The sequence below is a fragment of the Canis aureus genome, chromosome 8 (assembly GCF_053574225.1).
Source record: "Canis aureus isolate CA01 chromosome 8, VMU_Caureus_v.1.0, whole genome shotgun sequence".
NCBI classification, from domain to species: domain Eukaryota; kingdom Metazoa; phylum Chordata; class Mammalia; order Carnivora; family Canidae; genus Canis; species Canis aureus.
In genome coordinates this window covers 39,344,614-39,360,575 of record NC_135618.1, presented here as the reverse complement: position 1 = coordinate 39,360,575, position 15,962 = coordinate 39,344,614, and the positions used below count along the sequence as shown (strand labels likewise).

Below are 15,962 nucleotides of genomic sequence, written 5' to 3'. Positions count from 1 at the left end.
TCCGAGGTAAATTTTGGAGTTGAAACCTCAAGGCGGTTTCACGGACACCATGAGGTCCTCCATCCCAGCGTCCCTGTAACCAGTGACTCCCTCAATGCGCCTTGGAGTGTGGGGGGTTGTGCCCTCTCGATGGCCCTCTCGGTGTCCTGAGCATTAGCGCGGATGGGGGAGGATTTGCAAAGCGATTGCCTTCTGAGGTCTGCCCAGCCAGAGGAGAGCCAGTGTGGGCTTGCGGGAGTCTCCCTCGGTGTGCACTAGTGGGAGCCCTGCCCCACAACGCCCCAGGGGTGAGTGGCCAAGGGATCAGGTGCTAGAGGCAGCCGCAGCCAGAGCGCAGTCCCTACCTGGAGGAGCAGGCGAGAGAGGTCCTCAGGGTGTCCTTGACCCAGGGCACCTTGAAGGAGATGCCTGTGAGAGGCACTCGGTGCTTGGTGACCTTGGAACCTTCTCCAGACCATGAAGCTGGCCCCCTTGGCTTCACACACTGGCGTGCTCACCCCCATCACCTGCAGAGTGAGGGGCTCAGGCAGGTGGACTCGGGACAGATGGGGCGTGTGGGAGGCCATGGTTGGGTAGGGACTGGGTCCCCAGGCATGGCAAGGGGGCAAGATTTTTCCCTAAAGTGGTCCCCCGGTGTGGCCTTTGGCACCACAGCACTTGTAACCTGCTAGTGTCCTGTGAGCTCCTACGGTCTGGGCCAAGTGTGGCACGTTGGTTGCCGGCGACACCGTGCCAGCCACCACATCCTGAAGCTGTTCGGGGAGCTGCGGCCCAGAGGGTCGCTCAAGCCGAGGTCTTGCCACAAAGGGTCCAGGCTCCCGCAGCCCACAACAGCCCCTCTGACCACCTCTCCCTTGCCCCCCAGCACCCCCCAGCACCCCCCCAAGCTGTCTTTTCCTCTTCCTCCTGAACTCCAAGCTTGCTCCAGGGGGGGCAGGCTCTCCCTGCCGACTCCTCTCCCGAGGCTGCTCCACGGCCCGTCCAGTCTTGTGCTAAGGTGACCCCTCAGCAAAGCTTGCCCGGCCCCCCTCCCATCTCCAGCAAGCTCCATGCCCCAGGCCCCCCAAGAAGTCAGCCATATCCAAAATGATCTCATTCGGTCACATGTGCACCTGGCCGTGGACTGCCCCCACTTGACAAGCTATGTGGAATTAAGGGTGGACGGAGAGGCAAGGAAGGAAGGGGGAAGGAGAAAAGGTAGAAGAGAAGGAGGGAGGCAGAGCATCTCCCAGGGTGGGGGGCTCTGGCCCTGGCGGGCCCCATCGCAGCCATCCCAGAGGGCCCTCCAGGTATCCTGGCCCAGGAGGAGCAGTGTGGAGGAGCACGGGGGGCGGGGGGGGCAGGAGGTGGCCCCTCCAAGCTCCTTAGGGGACGTCAGCTCTTGGGGATCCTCAGACAGGGTGCGCAAGGCTCAGGGAGGTCACTGAGATCCCTCCAGGTGGGTGAGGAGGTAGCATGTCCTCCTCTCCCTCATCTGTGCCACCACACTCGGCTGCCACCCCTCGAGGTGCCCACAGACGGTGGACGGCAGCAGCTGGAGCTCATGTCTGTGCTTACTTGTGCTCACCCTCCCCCTGGTGTGCCCGGCTGGCTACCCAGCACACTGCTCTGGCTGGCACATGTTGGATACGAGCAGCATCTGGGGCCTGGGGGGCGTGGTGACAGCAGCGATGACCCTGGTGTCAGCCCGTAGCTGCGGTCTGAGTGCCAGATGACCACGGAGATCCTGCACATGCTTGTTTCCCACAGGGCGGGCTGCGGTGTGGGGCTCACGCTTTAACAGTTGGGGCTCCAGGCTCGTGGCCGTCCTTAGCCACCGCCCCCATCCTGCCTGCACAGCTGCTCCCCGCCGCCCAGAGAGGCCCGGGGGCTGGGGCTGGGGGTCCTCGGCTACCTGGCCACCAGGAGACAGCCCTGACGGGACACCCAGGCCCTGTGCATCCAGAGAAGCCTCCAGAAAGGGAGGGGTGTGGGGTTTGGGTGGCCTCGGCTGCAGGGACAGGGGACACTGGAGAAGGCGCTGCAGGGGCGGTGGGGGCGGTGCTCAGAGGATGAAGGTTTCTCAGCCTGCTGCCTGGGGGCCGAGGGGGCCGCCGAGGATGTGACCACTCGCTCGCCTGTGGGTGGGAGAGCCAGGCATAGGCGGGGTGGCGCCTGTCCCAGAAGGGGCTCAGCCTGCCGCCTGCCCCCTCCATGTCCCACCCGATGGAAACCGTCGCCCTAGGACCCAACCTGGGCTCCCTCCTCCCGCTGCCGGCTCACACATCTCCAGCAGGTTCCAGGCTCCTGGAGAGCCAAGCTGGGGAAAGAGGGAGAGGATGGCCGGCGAGCTCGGCCCGGCTCTGAGCCTTCCAGGTTCACACCTGAGGTGGACGGATTCACCGCCAGCCCTGCCGCGCCCCCAGGGTGTTGCTGTGCCACCCACTGAACCTAGGGACAGGGCTGCCATGTGACTGTGCTCGGGCAAGCCCTGGAGCTTGAAGCCCTCAGTCTCCCCGTCTGAAAAACCGGGAATGGGAGATGCTTTCGCGGACAGCCTCTGGGGTCCGGAGGCGCGGGGGGCGGCTCGGCCCACGAGGAAGCGATGCCCTTCTGCCCGCCAGCTTGCGTTTATTGCCTCTCAGGTAGACAGGCCCGCAAAGGCACCAGCCCAGCACTGGGGACTTGAAAGCCCAGTTCCAAGGGTCCCCCAAGCCCCCAGAGGAGTCCCCGAGTGCAGGTGCACCTGGGAATCGGACTTGGATGGTGAGTGAGGGGCAGGACAACCAGGCTCTGTCCCCAGGGGTTCCCAAGTTGGCAGGGAGGCTGAGGGCACCTTGAGGCCTATGGGTCCCAGGTCGTGGGGTCTGAAGTGGGGGGATGGGGGGCAGGCAGGGGCTGGGGAGGCTGGCGGAAGGCAGCCAGCCACGGAGGGTCTGGGGAGGGGTTTCTTGCAGGACGCAGGCCAGCAGCGGAGGGTCTACAACGCAGAGGCTGAGGCCGCAGGGCCCGCTGCCCGGTTAGGCAAGCCCCACGGCGGCCAGGGCGGCCCCCAGCGGGATCAGAACCAACAGCCTGGCGGGGAAGAAGGCTCTGACGCCTTGGGCTGAGCTCTGGATCTGGCTGGTAATCCACGTGGTGTAGACGCTGACGTTGATGTACACTCCTGGCCTTTTAGGGAGGCCGCAGTCATATCCCCAGCTCACTATGCCTGCCTGGGTCCAGACTCCAACGTCGCAGACCAGGGGGCCTCCAGAGTCGCCCTAGGGACAAAGGAGTCCAGGAGTGTAGGGCCACCTGCTTCGTCCTCCCTCCTTCCACGAGGGCCTCCCTATGCCCACCAACCTCTCTTCAGGCCTGTTGGCTAGGTCTAGTGGATGGAGGATTGGTGAGCTGGATGTTTCTGGAAGGCAGCAGAGGCCTGGGAATTTGGGGCAAAATCCCTGACACGTGGGACAAGCTGTGGGATGGGAATACCGCATTCTTTAAATAAAACCGTGCATTTCAGAGTAGGGGTTCTGAGGAACACTTCTGTGTTGCTACTCATGCTGTTTGCTTTGGTTTTGATGAAAAAATTCTGTGATTAAACAAGACTAATAGGGCATGTGATGAAGAGCAGTCAAAGACGAAACCAATGCAGCCTAGAAGTGACCTGCTCCTCAGGATAATTTGCTCAGAGGCCCTGAGTGTTATTTTTGGGAAAGAAAAAAAGACATTTCTGGCCCCAAAATAAAAGCTTTAGGAATAAGGGATATGGTCACAGTTTGCTTAAGCACTTTTGAAATATTTCATATTCTGATCATGTTGGTATGATGTATTTAAAGGGATTTTCTATTTGAATTGACTCTTGTATTTAAAACAATGTTGTCCTCCTCTGCCCTGGAAGGGGGGTCTTTGGGGGGGGGTGTCACTGGGTGACAGGGAGTGGGTCTGCCCTAGGGGGTCCCGGGGGGGGTGACAGGGAGCGGGTCTGCCCTGGGGAGTCCCCAGGGGGTAATGGGCACTGGGAGACCCTGGCCCCCATCAGGGCTGCTTGCTCACCCCGCAGGCGTCTTTCTGGCCACTCTCGAAGCCGGCACAGAGCATGTCCTCGAAGATGACGGGCTCCTGGCTGGGGTTGTTAGAGTTCTCCTGGTAGTAGGCATCACAGGTCTGGGTGTCAATGAGGGGTACGTTCACCTCCTTCAGGGTGAAGGGTGGAGGGAGTGCTGGGTGGGGAGCAGAGCGGCACTCAGACGGGACGGCACCATCCCCTGGCTCTCAGCTGGCCGGTCCCTACTCTCTTGCACACACTCTGATGAACTAATGACAAGAAGCCGTTTCTTGCCGTTTTGCACGCCCTCCTCTGCTGTTCGACGAACAGGGTCCCGCATTGGTGTTCAGGAAGCCCTGACACAAGGCCGATGTAGCGCGGTGAGCCCACTCAGAAAGGGAAAGGGAGGGACGCCTAGGTGGCTCAGCGGTTAAGCGTCTGCCTTTGGCTCAGGTCCTGATCCCAGGGTCCTGGGATCGAGTTCCGTGTCGGGCTTCCTGCAGGGAGCCTGCATCTCCCTGTGCCTGTGTCTCTGCCTGTCTCTCTGTGTGTCTCTCACGAATAAATAAAATCTTTAAGGAAAGGGAAAGCTGTTCCCTTCCTTCCTGTGGCAGGACCTGCTCCAAGGTGTGGCGCTGCCCTCCCGGTGACCAGGCAGTGGGGCGAGCTGGACACACAAGGGACCGAGGGGCACGAGCCAAGACCCAGGGCAAGTCACTTTCAGCAGATGACCCTACTCTTCTCAGCCCTCCCAGGGTGTGGCCAGAAATGGCCTGAAAAGTGCCTCTCAAAGACTCATATGCACCCACACCTCAGAAGGTGAACTTTTGTGGGAAGAGGGCCTTCGCAATTTAACTAGTCAAGGTGAAGTCATCCTGGATCCAGGCAAGACAGAAAAGCAGAGGACACGCAGACCCCCAGGGGAGAGGCCGGGTGAAAATGGGGGCAGGCTGGGGCCACCAGCCCAGGGACACCAAGCATTGCCAGGAGCCAGCAGAAGCTGGAAGGAGCCTGGAGGATCCTCCGCTGGAGCCTTCGGGGAGCCCGGGAGGGGGTCTGGGGCCGCAGGCTGCTTATCCGAGGGAGGTCCCGGTATTTCACCGGCTCCCCTGTGCTCCGCCCATCCCGGTGTGCAGGCTCCGGGTCCATCCTGTGTGAGTGTGGTGGCCGGTGCTGCTGGCCAGGGAGGCCCCGCCCACACTGGTCCCCACCCCCCACCCCCCACCACGCTCCCTGTGTCCTTACGCTGATTCGAGGCGATGTTCCCCCAGCCGGTGACCCAGCACCAGGTGCCATTACCCAGGGGGTCTCCGGGTTTGGGGAGGCAGACAGGAAGGATGAGGTCAGTGAAGTTGACCGGTGAGGCCAGCTGCACTAGGGCGATGTCCCCAGTGCCGAGCTTCTCCGAATAATCTGGGTAGATGATGAACTGGGCCACGGCTTGGAACTCCTGGGGCTCATCGGCCTGAGGGTAGGAGGAGATGGAGCCCAGCAGCACGACGTAGGAAGACAGGGGCTGGTTCCTGGAGGTGGGCAAGTCCAGGGGGTCACGGAGGCTGTGCCAGGGTCTCCCGGGTGGGGGCCAGGGACCGTCTTGATTTGAGGGTCCTAACATTACAGACGGACAACTTGTTGTTTTATAGACGGACAACTTTACAAGCTGAGTGCACACCAGAAACGAAGAGTACCCCGTTTATTCCTCAAGACACCCCTGCAAAGATGCGACCACCTCCTCTATTTGGTGAGTGTGAGACAGGCTTGAGGGCAGAGGCCATCCTGGGTGGATAAGTGACCCCCCAGGAGGATATTTATGCCACCTAATTCCAGATGGGTGGAAGGCTGTGGTTCAAATGGGGAAGGAAGGGTGCTGGTGGGGAAGGGCGGGTCCTGGCTCCCCCCGGGGCTCATACTTGTGCCCTCCCAGAAGATACTCACTGGTGGAAGCAGTGGGCCGCAGTCAGCACCCAGTCCTCAGCAATCAGGGAGCCCCCACACACATGCTCTCCATTCTCCCTCAGGCTGACCTGCCATGGCCACTGGCCCAGCTGGGCATCCTGCCCTGACACGATGCGGCCTGTCATACGTGGGCGTCCACACACTGCAGGAGGAGTCCATGGGCCGGTTATAGGTGGTCCCCTCTGGGCTCCTCGGGCCCTGCAGACCCGGCCTCATTTATCCCTACCACTCATGGGTTGGCATCTGGTCTCTTCTTCTTGGGCTCCACGAGGTGGAATTCTTTGTAAGAATTCCTGCTGGAGGGCAGGGCTTGGTGACCCGGGGTGGGGGGACAGGGCAGCTGAGCTGAGGGAAGTGGGAGCTGGGGGCCTGGATGGGCTTTCCAGGCGCGGCAGGAACAGGGAGGTGGTGGGCCGCTGGCCCCGGGCTCCCGGGAGGGTCTGCAGCACTCTGTGTGCCACGTCATCGGCACCTGCCTGGTGGAGGCGGTGTAGGTGCAGCAGCCTGGGAGTGTCTGATTGAGAGCCTGGGCTCCTTAGTGCACCTGCCTGAGTTCAGGCCATAAGGGATGGGGCTGGGAGGATCTCCTCCTCTTTATCTGCCCGCAAACCTCAGGCTCTCACTGTCTCCCCACCCCGGTATTTGTCCTACCTGCATCCAGGTCTATCTCATTCATCAGGGAGCGGCCGGATGGGAGAGCGGGGGTGCTCTCCTGGAGGGCCACGGGGAGGAGGGAGAGCAGGACGGCAGTGAGGGCCAGCTCCATAGTGTGCTCCCGCCACCACTTCCGGGGCCAGAGTCCTCAGACTGAGGAGCAGGGGATGATTGCAGTCCAGCCCAGGAGCGGGGCTTGCCTCAGGGCGGGGCTGACGCCTCCACGCCTCGCCTGGCTCCCACTCCTCCTGGGCACAGGATCCTGGGTCTCCTCCACATCTTAGGCAAGACCCTGGGGACCCTCCCTCCCTGGCCCTGGCCTCCTAGCACCAGCCTCCCACACCACTGACGGCCACATGTAGCGGCCCCACATCAGCCAGGCCGTGTACCTCCCAACTGATTCCCCAGGAGCTAGTACGACCCCCATCTTACAGCACAGGAAGCCAGACTCCTGTGGTTGAACCACTTGCCCAAGGCCCAACAGGTGACGAAGCCAGAAATTCTACTTTGTGCCACAGTGCGGGGGGCCCGGGGGCAGAGGGGCTGGAACTGGCACCTAGGACACACTCTACTCTGCTGCCTAAGCAGTTCATTTCCGCCCCGGGGCTCTGAAGGTCCTAAGATGGGGCCAGGATGCCCAGGAAGTGAGAGGGGACCCATTATTCAAGGAGGTGGAGCAGACACCCTGGTGTCTTTGCCTGACCACAAATAGCAAGCACCTGGACGGCCTGGCCTGGCCTGGCCTTGCGTCTGGAAAACCTGTGGCCCAGAAAGCAGAGCTGCCCAGCCCTGGGCACAGGGGGACGGAGGGGTGCGGGAGATCTTCCCTGATTCCCGCTTTCTCCGTTTCTCAAGAAGTACCCATCCTTTCTGGTGCCCCCTCAACCTAGCCCAGGGGCAGCCTCCCCTCCAGAGCACTCACTCCCCTGGAGGGTGTGTGGATCTCGGAGCAGCCTCACATCCTTGAGTTAGGCCAAAATCACCTTCAGCAGATACTCTGGTGTTACTGCTTTTTCCACTTACCAGATCTCTTGATTTCTGAGAAGAATGTGAATTTATTTATATCTTGAGCGTTTAGAACTTTTTTTTTCCTTTATGTATTTCAAAGCTCTGTTGTCAGTGCCATAAAGGCCTCATAGCTTTTTGGTGGCTTGTAACTTGGGTCAATGTGAAGTTTTCCTGTATTTCATTCTTAAGACTCTTAGCCCTGGGGTGCCTGGGTGGCTCCATTGGTTAAGCGCCTGACTTTTTAAAAAAATATATATTTTATTTATTTATTCATGAGAGAGAGAGAGAGAGGCAGAGACACAGGCAGAGGGAGAAGCAGGCTCCATGCAGGGAGCCTGATGCGGGACTCGATCCCAGGACTCTAGGATCACACCCTGGGTCGAAGGCAAACTAAAGGTCTGACTCTTGATTTTGGCTCAGGTGGTAATCTCGGGGGTTTGTGGGATTGAGCCCCGCATTGGGCTCCCTGCTCATCTGGGAGTCTGCTTCTTCCTCTCTCTCTGCAGCTCTCCTGCTTGTGCTCTCTGTCAAATAAATAAATAAAATCTTAAAAAAGAAAAATATATGCACAGGCTTGTGCTGTGATCAGAATGCCCACCCCGCCGCCACGTTCATCTGTCAAAATCCATCTGTTGAAGCCCAGTGTTCAGAGGTGGAGCCTCTGGGGGGTGATGAGGTCAGGAGGGTGGAGTCCTCGTGAGTGGGATCAGTGCCCTCGGAGACACAGAGAGCTCCCTCACCCCTTCTGCTATGTGAGGGCCCAGTTGTGAACCAGGAAGCAGGCTCACCTGAAACCTTGACCTCAGACTTCCAACCCAGGAACCACAAGAAAGAAATGCTGTTTATGGGCCACGCACCTACTTTATGGCATTTTGTCATAGCAGCCTGAGCGGACAAGGCAACATTCGACTCAGAGGTGACGTCACGTTGCTCTTCCTCCATGCAGGCTCACCCCATCCCTTGTTACTGCTGAGCTTGTGTTAGAGACCTAGGATGCGGAGGGGAGACCACCTGCCCGCACATTTGGCGGGCCAGCCAGTGCACGCTGCTGCTGACACACCTGGAGCATCTAGCTGCGACACAAGGCACACACCTGCCGGTCTGCCAGTCGGCTCACCTGACGGGTGGTCTAGAGCTCCGCCTCGTCTTGTCTTCTCTCAACCCTTAATTTTATTACTTAAAAAACTTCTTGTAGGGGCGCCTGGCTGGATCACTGGTTGAGCGTCTGCCTCTGGCTCAGGTCTTGATCCTGAGGTCCTGTAATCAAGTCCCGTGTCGGGCTCCCTGCAGGAAGTCTGCTTCTCCCTCTGCCTGTGTCTCTGCCTCCTTCTGTCTGTGTGTCTCTCATGAATAAATAAAATCTTAAAAAAAAAAATTGCCAGTTCATCCTCTAGTTACCTCCATTTTAGTATTCAGCCCTTGCCTCCAAGGATTTCTCTAAGCAGCGTCTAGTGTCTGCCCTCTAGTTCTCTGATTGCCCCTTTCCTGGGTAGGAATTCTTGTGTGGTGTTTACAAATACCCTCAAGGAGCTTTCTGAGGACGTACCAGCTGGGATTTTCCAAGTCGTCAGCTATTCAATGGAATGTCTTGGTTTTCTTTGAAGACAGCTCATTTTATTCGAATAGATGGTTCTGGTGCATGTACAGACTTTCCTCAAGCGTTGCTTTGTCTTGGTTGCTGTGGGTTCATAACAGGCTCGCTGAACAGGCCTAGCACGTTCCCACGCTGCGCGGTCTGAAGAAGGGGCTGGCTCTTGACCAGCTCCTAGGGAATCACCCCTGAGCCTTTGGAATGTCTTGCTTGAAAACTGTGTCTCTGTAGACCTGGAGCTGTGTGCGCCTCCAGAGAGTTAGCGGGAATACCACCTGGGGCCACCCACATCCTCAGGGCCTCTGGAGGGGCTCATGTCTGTGAACTAAGGTTAGCCATGTGGGCTGTCAGTGCCTGCATGATGGAAGCCCCATAATAGCACCCCCAGGCCCCTGGGCTCATGTGAGCTTCCCTGGCTGGCCGTACTTCACGAGTGTCAACACACGTCATTGCTGGGAGAACTGATCTCCACCCATCTGACTCCATGGTGAAGGGGAAGCTAGAAGCTTCCACCTGGCTCTCCTGGACCTATCCCCTGTACCTTTGTCATTTGCTGATGCTCCCTGTACCACTGTAGTGAGCTACAACCCTGAGTAGAACAGCTTCCAAGAGTTCTGTGGGTTCTGGTGAATCGTGACTCTGTGGGTGTCCTGGAGACCCCAGTTCAGTTGTCCCATTCACACCTGTAACTGAAGAGCCAACTTGGTGACTTTGTGCCCTGCAACTGGCTCCACTGAAGAGGAAAGCTGGCTGCGGGCCCTGTGCAGGTGGGCGGCGCCAGCTGGGAGCCGCAGACCTGGAGGGGGTAGGTGCCCTCCAGGTGGTCAAAACCAGGCCATCCTCCTCTGGCTCCCGTGGGGGACCCTTGCTTCAGCAGGAGCCCCATAGGCCCGGCCCCAAGTGCACCTACAGGACTTGTCCCTGTGTTTTGTTTTGTTTTTAAGATTTTTAAAATTTATTCACGAGACACAGAGAGAGAGAGAGACAGGCAGAGGGAGAAACAGGCTCCCTGCAGGGAGCCCGATGTGGGACTCGATCCTGGGACCCCAACTTCGGCTGAAGGCAGATGCTCAACTGAAGAGCCACGCAACTGCTGTCCCTGTATTCCCACGGGAGTCCCGGGAACCTGGCTGTGGGCCAGCCTGGACCTTCCCGCAGGAGGGGGTGGGCGGGGGCCGCCAGGACCCCGGGGTCGCCGCAGACAGGACCGTTGGGGCGCGCGCTGAGGCTGGGGGCGCAGGCCGAGGGGCAGGGCCAAGCCGGCTCCAGGAGGCCGGACGCTCCCCGACGGCCGCGCATCCCCTCACGCCGGCACCCCCGCACCCCCAGAGGTCCGGCTGGGGGCAGGTGCGGGCGGCGTGGCGGGCGCTCCCTCTCCCCCAGGGGCCGCCCCGGGCCGCCCCAGCGGGCGGAAGCCGAGGCGGCGCAGGAGGCTGGAGAGGAGGCCATGGGCGCGCACGTCGGGGCGCTGCTGGCGCTGGCGGCGCTGCTGGTGCGAGCGGAGCTCGGGAGGCAGGGTGAGCCCCGCGGGGGCGGGCGGGGGTCGAGGGGGGGCGGGGGTCGTGCAGGCGGGGGCCCTGCAGGTGGGGGGCGTGCAGGCGGGGCTGAGCTCACCCGCCACCCCCCCCCCCAGAGTTTCAGGACCGCGACCAGCTGTTCGCAGGTAAGGCGCCGGGACGTGGGACCAGCTGCCCGCGGGTCCTGACCCCTGACCACCGAGCGCGGGGGGCGCCTCACCGTCTCCTCTCTCCCCGCCCCACCCCCCCAGGTTTCGAGAACTCGTCGTTGCTCACGTGTAACTGCCGGGCCCGGGTGGGGGGGCGGGGGCGGGCGCGGACCACGCGGGGAGAGTCCCCAGGCCCCGGGAGGCCCCCGCCCCGGGACCCCCGACGCCCGCCGTCCCGGGAGCCCCTGCCCTTCACGCCCGCGGGCTCAGCCGCCTGTCTCTCCGTCCGTCTGTCCATCCATCTGTCCGTCTGTCCGTCGCAGGGCCCTGTGGCCAACGAACTGTTTCGACGCGCGTCGTGGGTGGAAAGGACTCGCAGCTGGGGCGCTGGCCCTGGCAGGGCAGCCTGCGCCTGTGGGGCTCCCACCACTGCGGGGCGAGCCTGCTCAGCCGCCGCTGGGTGCTCACGGCCGCGCACTGCTTCGACAAGTGAGTCGGGGGGCACGGCCGGCTGATGGGCGGGAGGGGGCCTGTGTGCCCTTCCGGTGCAGATGCGACCCTCGGGTGCCCCTCTGCCACAGGCCTGGCTGCAGCCATGTGAGGAAAACCCTGTTCTCCATCTTCTAGAATGTTCTTCAGAACATTCACACACACTTTTGTGTTGTGCTTTTCTGGCTTTTCTCCCAAGTAGCAGCGCCAGCCATCCCCTTCCTCATCCCACCTCCCAACGGAGGTGTACCAGGAGGTGGAAGGAGGCAGATAAGTGCTGGTCACAGAGCCTGGCCTGTGGTCCCAGGTGGAGGCAGCTATTTGGATGCCACCAGCTTTGGTCCTGTGCATCTGTTCATTCTTTTTAGGACAGCGGTGGGACGTGACAGGCTGGTTGAGGGGCCACATCAGGCCCCAGGGGAGGTACCCGGCTGCCCCCAGTCCCTAAGACATCAGGTGTGCTCAGGGACCCTGCTCTCTCTAAAGCTCCCTGACTACTCTCTCTTTCCTGGTCAGGTACAATGATCCCTTTGAGTGGTCAGTCCAGTTTGGCGAGCTGTCTTCCGCCCCATCTATCTGGAATCTTCAGGCTTACTACAACCGGTACAGTGTGCAGGAGATCTTTTTGAGCCCCATGTACCTGGGGGCTTCATCCTATGACATCGCCCTGCTAAAGCTATCCTCCTCTGTCACCTACAATAAGTTTGTCCAGCCCATCTGTGTTATGATCTCCTCCTCCGAGTTCCAGAACCGGACCGACTGCTGGGTGACTGGCTGGGGGGACATCCAGGAAAATCAGGGTGAGGCTGGGGGCAAGTGTGGGGGTACACAGGGGGGCCTTATGTTCCACCATCTGTTCCACCTACACCAGCTTCAGCAGCCCCCACCTGGGTCTGTGCGCAGCTGGGTCCCTCCTGGGGGCAGCTCAGCATTGTCTGCTCCCCTGCTGTCTGCTGCTGCTCCCCCTGAAAGGACAGGACTTCCTGTTCCTGCGCCCGGTTCCCTCTCCCATCCAGACACTGTGAGCCAGAAGCCCCAGTGAAAGGGAGGCCAGCTGGACCGGGGCTGCACTCCCCAGGCTGCAGGGCTGTTGGGGTTGTGGCATGGCCTCAGAAGGCCTCGGCATTGATTGATTTAGCCAAGCATTCTTTGCACCTCGGCCAGGGTGTGCACTCGGCCTTCAGCACCCTGACCCTGGCTTTCCCGTCCCTTCTTCATCTGCCTGCACTAACTCCTTGCCCATTCCTCTATCCTTGCAATCTCCAGCCATTCATGATCCTCAGCTCCCCATCCCACTCCAGGGGGCCTTGGGCCAGCATGAAGGGCCACCTGTGTATCTCCCCATGAACTCCCTGAAACTGCTGGGCACAGCCTCCCCAGAGATGCCCTGGGTCTGGAGCTGCCCCATCCACTGCTCCCTGGCCCGGCCTGTTCCTGCAGCCCCTTCACACAGCAGTCACGACAGATGAAGCTCCTGGCATGCGTGCTGCTTGCCTGGTACTGTTCCAGGCTCTCCAGGCCGAGGAAGGAGCAGCGTGAGGTCTCTTTTCCTTCTGGGCCTTACCTATGGATGAGGCTGGGAACATTTTTGTATCTGCTTCATAAATGAGGAAAGTGAGAGAGACATGGAAATTGCCCCAGGGCCCCAGAGAGAGTCAGTGGGGAAGCCAGGGCTCCCTGGGTGGGTGTCCTTAAGGTCACAATCTGGAATTGGCAGCAGGGGGCAGCAGGGGGCAGCAGGTGCTAGAGGAATCAGGGCTAGCCCTGCCTTCCTCTAGAATTAGGGTCCTGTCCCTGCAAGGGGCTGGCTACTGTGCACCCCCCCCCCCTCCCGCAGACCTCCCCTGGCCGAAAGAGCTGAATGGGTGTGAGCCAAGAGGCTCTGGCACTTCTGTGGTGCTCCGCGGGGGAGCGGCCAGGGCCCAACTCCCCCTGAATCTTCCCTTACCTGGAAGTGGGTGATGATGGTGCTGCATCCTAGGCGGCCCTGGGAGCCCTGAGAGCACATCCTAACGCACTGGCCTGTGGCTCTGGAAGCACTTCCTGTGTGAGGAGAGGAAGGCTCCTGGGCTGTTCCACCTGTGCAGGCTCCCCCCCCCCCTCCAGGGTGCTGGCTTGGGAGGGCTGCCCTGCGCTTGCTGCAGACGGGGAGGCCGGCTCTCAGGAAGGGGCTCTGGCAGCGTGCCGACCCCACAGATGCTGGCTGCTGGCCCCAGGGACCCTTTCCCGCACCCCATGGCCTGTGCCATTCCTCCCAACCAGATGGCAGAGGAGAGGCTCAGGGTGCCATCTTTCTCTGTCCCCTCCACCCCCGGCAGCACTGCCATCCCCCTACGTCCTCCAGGAAGTGCAGGTCGGCATCATAAACACTGCCATCTGTAACTACCTCTACGCACAGCCGACTTTCCGCCGTGACATCTGGGGAGACATGGTTTGTGCTGGCAACCCCCTCGGTGGCCAGGATGCCTGCTTTGTGAGTCCTCCTCCCTGCCCCAACTAGGGGTTTTGGGGGTCTGGCCTCCCACCACCCCAGCCCCAGGCTTGAGAGTGACCTGTCTCCTTGCACCTCATTTGGTCCTTGTGTCCACCCCAGAGGGTAGAGACTATCGCCCCACTTTGGAGATGCAGGAACTGAGGCTTGTTCACTTCTGGGGTAGGGGGCAGGTTTGCACCCAGTCTGCCCAGCTCCACAGTCCCTCCTGCCGGCCCCACCTCTCCACTGGCCCCTCCGGCCCCACCCCAGGCCTGGCTCATCTGCACTGCTCCCCAGGGTGACTCAGGCGGACCCTTGGCCTGTGAGAAGAGAGGGCTGTGGATTCAGGTTGGAATCGTGAGCTGGGGATCCGGCTGTGGTAGGCCCAACCGGCCTGGTGTCTACACCAACGTCAGTAGGCACTTCAAGTGGATCAGGACGCTCATGGCCCGCAACAGCATTCAGAGGCCAGCCCCCTGCCTGCAGCTGCTCCTCCCTCTTCTCTGGCTTGCCTCCCTCCTGTAGCTGGCCTGAGTCCAGCAGAGCCCCTGAGAGTTGGGGCCATCTGCTGAGCCAGGCCCGGTTCCCCCAACTGTTCCTTTTTAAATAAACAGGGTTGCATGTTGGAGTCTATGCTTTGCAGAGCCTTCTGTGGCCCCAGGTGGCTCCCTGTACACCCTCCCAGTCACCCTAGGACCACTCCCTGACTGGCAACCCTTGCTCCAGCTGTCTGACCATGCAGGTCTGGGTTGCATACCCCAGAACCTTCTCCAGTTAGTTCAGACAGAAAGATAACTTATGGGGCTTAGTTGGTGAAGTGTCTGCCTTTGGCTCAGGTCATGATCTTAGGGACCTGGGATTGAGCCCCGAGTCAGGCTCCCTGCTCAGCTGGGAGCCTGCTTCTCCTCCTCCCTCTGCCTCTTCCATCTGCTCTTGCTCTGTCTCTCTCAAATAAATAAAATCTTAACAAAAAAAGAAAAGAAAGAAAGAAAGAAAGAAAGAAAGAAAGAAAGAAAGAAAGAAAGAAAAAGAAAGAAAGAAAGGAAAGAAAGAAAGGAAAGAAAAGAAAGGAGGAAAGGAAGAAAGAAGGAAAGAAAGAAAGAAAGAAAGAAAGAAAGAAAGAAAGAAAGAAAGAAAAAGAAAGAAAGAAAGAAAGAAAGAAAGAAAGAAAGAAAGAAAGAAAGAAAGAAAGAAAGAGAGAGACTTTATGGGAAGACATTAGTAGCCCCTGGGGCCCCAGGAGGACTGGAGCAGGGGTGCGGGGAGGAAATATCCTAACCTCCCCACTTCTCTAGCTGGTGGGCCCCACCACACATGCCAGCCACTCAGGCCTGAACTCTGTCTCCCAGAGGCCGGCCTGGGGCCAGGACCGGGGTGCGGGAAGTTTATTTGGGGGGTGATAGCAAGAAGCCCCAGTGAGGAGGTTCCCGCTGCGGGCAAGGGAGGCACAGTCCCGCCGAAGCCGGTGGGAAATCACAGGTGGGAAATCACAGGGGTTGCCTCTGCATCCCCGGGGCAAACCCACCTGCGCACCTGTGATCTGCGGGCGGGGGAGGCCAGAAGGGGGGCTCTGCTTCCTCGAATGGGGAGAGTGGTCAGTCGCCGGTGCCACCACGAACAAGACCAAAGTTCTCCCCTCTAGGCAGAGAGGCCCCCGCAGGGCGCTCACTGCCTCACCAATTCAGGGGCCCTGTGTGGGCACCCTGTTTCTGCTCCTTCCTGCGCTCCCCCTGCGCTGGAGGGGCTCCCGTCCCCCAGCAGGCAAGGGCACTGAACCCTGCCTTGGCTTCCTGGGGCTCCGGGGCTCCTGGCCCGGCTGGGCCCCTCACCCTTGCAAGGCTCCACGCACGCCGTCCCGTGGCCCTTGTGTGGCCAGCTCTTGTCAGACCTGAGGTCCTTGCAGGTGCTGTTCCCTTGGTGGAGGATGTTCCCCCTCCCGGCCTGAGACCCTCGCCCCTCACAGCCCTCCCACCAGCTGGTCTCACCCTGCCTACCCCGCCCTCCGTCCCGAGGGGTCCCCAAGGGCCAGCAGAGACTACGCAGCCACGTGCCCTTGTTGCTGGAGCCACTGCCTGCCCGCCGGAGTGGGTGCCCACCACCCTCCTGGAGGCGC

The 15,962-nt window shown here is 60.4% G+C and overlaps 2 protein-coding genes across 8 annotated transcripts; one reads left to right on the top strand and one right to left on the bottom strand.

The window, feature by feature from the left end:
* The first annotated feature begins 2,185 nt into the window (after positions 1-2,185).
* On the top strand, positions 2,186-14,477 carry LOC144318853 (testisin-like). Of its 6 annotated transcripts, none has more exons than XM_077906275.1 (7): positions 2,499-2,745; positions 4,627-4,831; positions 5,656-5,753; positions 11,211-11,376; positions 11,893-12,176; positions 13,695-13,849; positions 14,147-14,477. In XM_077906275.1, the coding sequence occupies exons 1-7, from the start codon at positions 2,514-2,516 to the stop codon at positions 14,372-14,374; spliced, it is 1,368 nt and encodes a 455-aa protein (XP_077762401.1). In that variant the 5' UTR covers positions 2,499-2,513; the 3' UTR covers positions 14,375-14,477. The 6 variants fall into 6 exon arrangements, with proteins under 6 accessions (XP_077762402.1, XP_077762403.1, XP_077762401.1 ...); XM_077906278.1 differs by lacking the exons at positions 2,499-2,745; positions 4,627-4,831; positions 5,656-5,753 and adding exons at positions 10,609-10,738; positions 10,855-10,884; positions 10,990-11,016; XM_077906276.1 differs by lacking the exon at positions 13,695-13,849 and having other exon boundaries at positions 2,186-2,745; positions 14,147-14,285.
* On the bottom strand, positions 2,591-10,144 carry LOC144318855 (serine protease 33-like). 2 transcript variants are annotated; one of them, XM_077906281.1, is made up of 6 exons: positions 8,488-10,144; positions 6,620-7,660; positions 5,948-6,110; positions 5,258-5,535; positions 4,021-4,187; positions 2,591-3,242 (listed from the first exon to the last, which is right to left on the bottom strand). In XM_077906281.1, exons 2-6 carry the CDS (start codon positions 6,732-6,734, stop codon positions 3,000-3,002), a joined length of 966 nt encoding a protein of 321 aa, XP_077762407.1. In that variant the 5' UTR covers positions 6,735-7,660; positions 8,488-10,144; the 3' UTR covers positions 2,591-2,999. The 2 variants fall into 2 exon arrangements, with proteins under 2 accessions (XP_077762407.1, XP_077762408.1); XM_077906282.1 differs by having other exon boundaries at positions 9,177-10,144.
* Positions 14,478-15,962: the final 1,485 nt, after the last annotated feature.

Excerpts from the sequence above, each read along its gene's own strand:
- LOC144318853 (XM_077906275.1), top strand. The coding sequence starts at position 2,514 with ATGGGAGATGCTTTCGCGGACAGCCTCTGGGGTCCGGAGGCGCGGGGG. Across the intron at positions 2,746-4,626 it reads CTGGGAATCGGACTTGGATG|GACCTGCTCCAAGGTGTGGC; the intron begins GTGAGTGAGGGG and ends TTCCTGTGGCAG. Across the intron at positions 5,754-11,210 it reads GCGACCACCTCCTCTATTTG|GGCCCTGTGGCCAACGAACT; the intron begins GTGAGTGTGAGA and ends TGTCCGTCGCAG.
- LOC144318855 (XM_077906281.1), bottom strand. The coding sequence starts at position 6,734 with ATGGAGCTGGCCCTCACTGCCGTCCTGCTCTCCCTCCTCCCCGTGGCC. Across the intron at positions 6,111-6,619 it reads TGAGATAGACCTGGATGCAG|TGTGTGGACGCCCACGTATG; the intron begins GTAGGACAAATA and ends CTCCTCCTGCAG. Across the intron at positions 4,188-5,257 it reads GAACATCGCCTCGAATCAGC|CACTCCCTCCACCCTTCACC; the intron begins GTAAGGACACAG and ends CTCCCCACCCAG.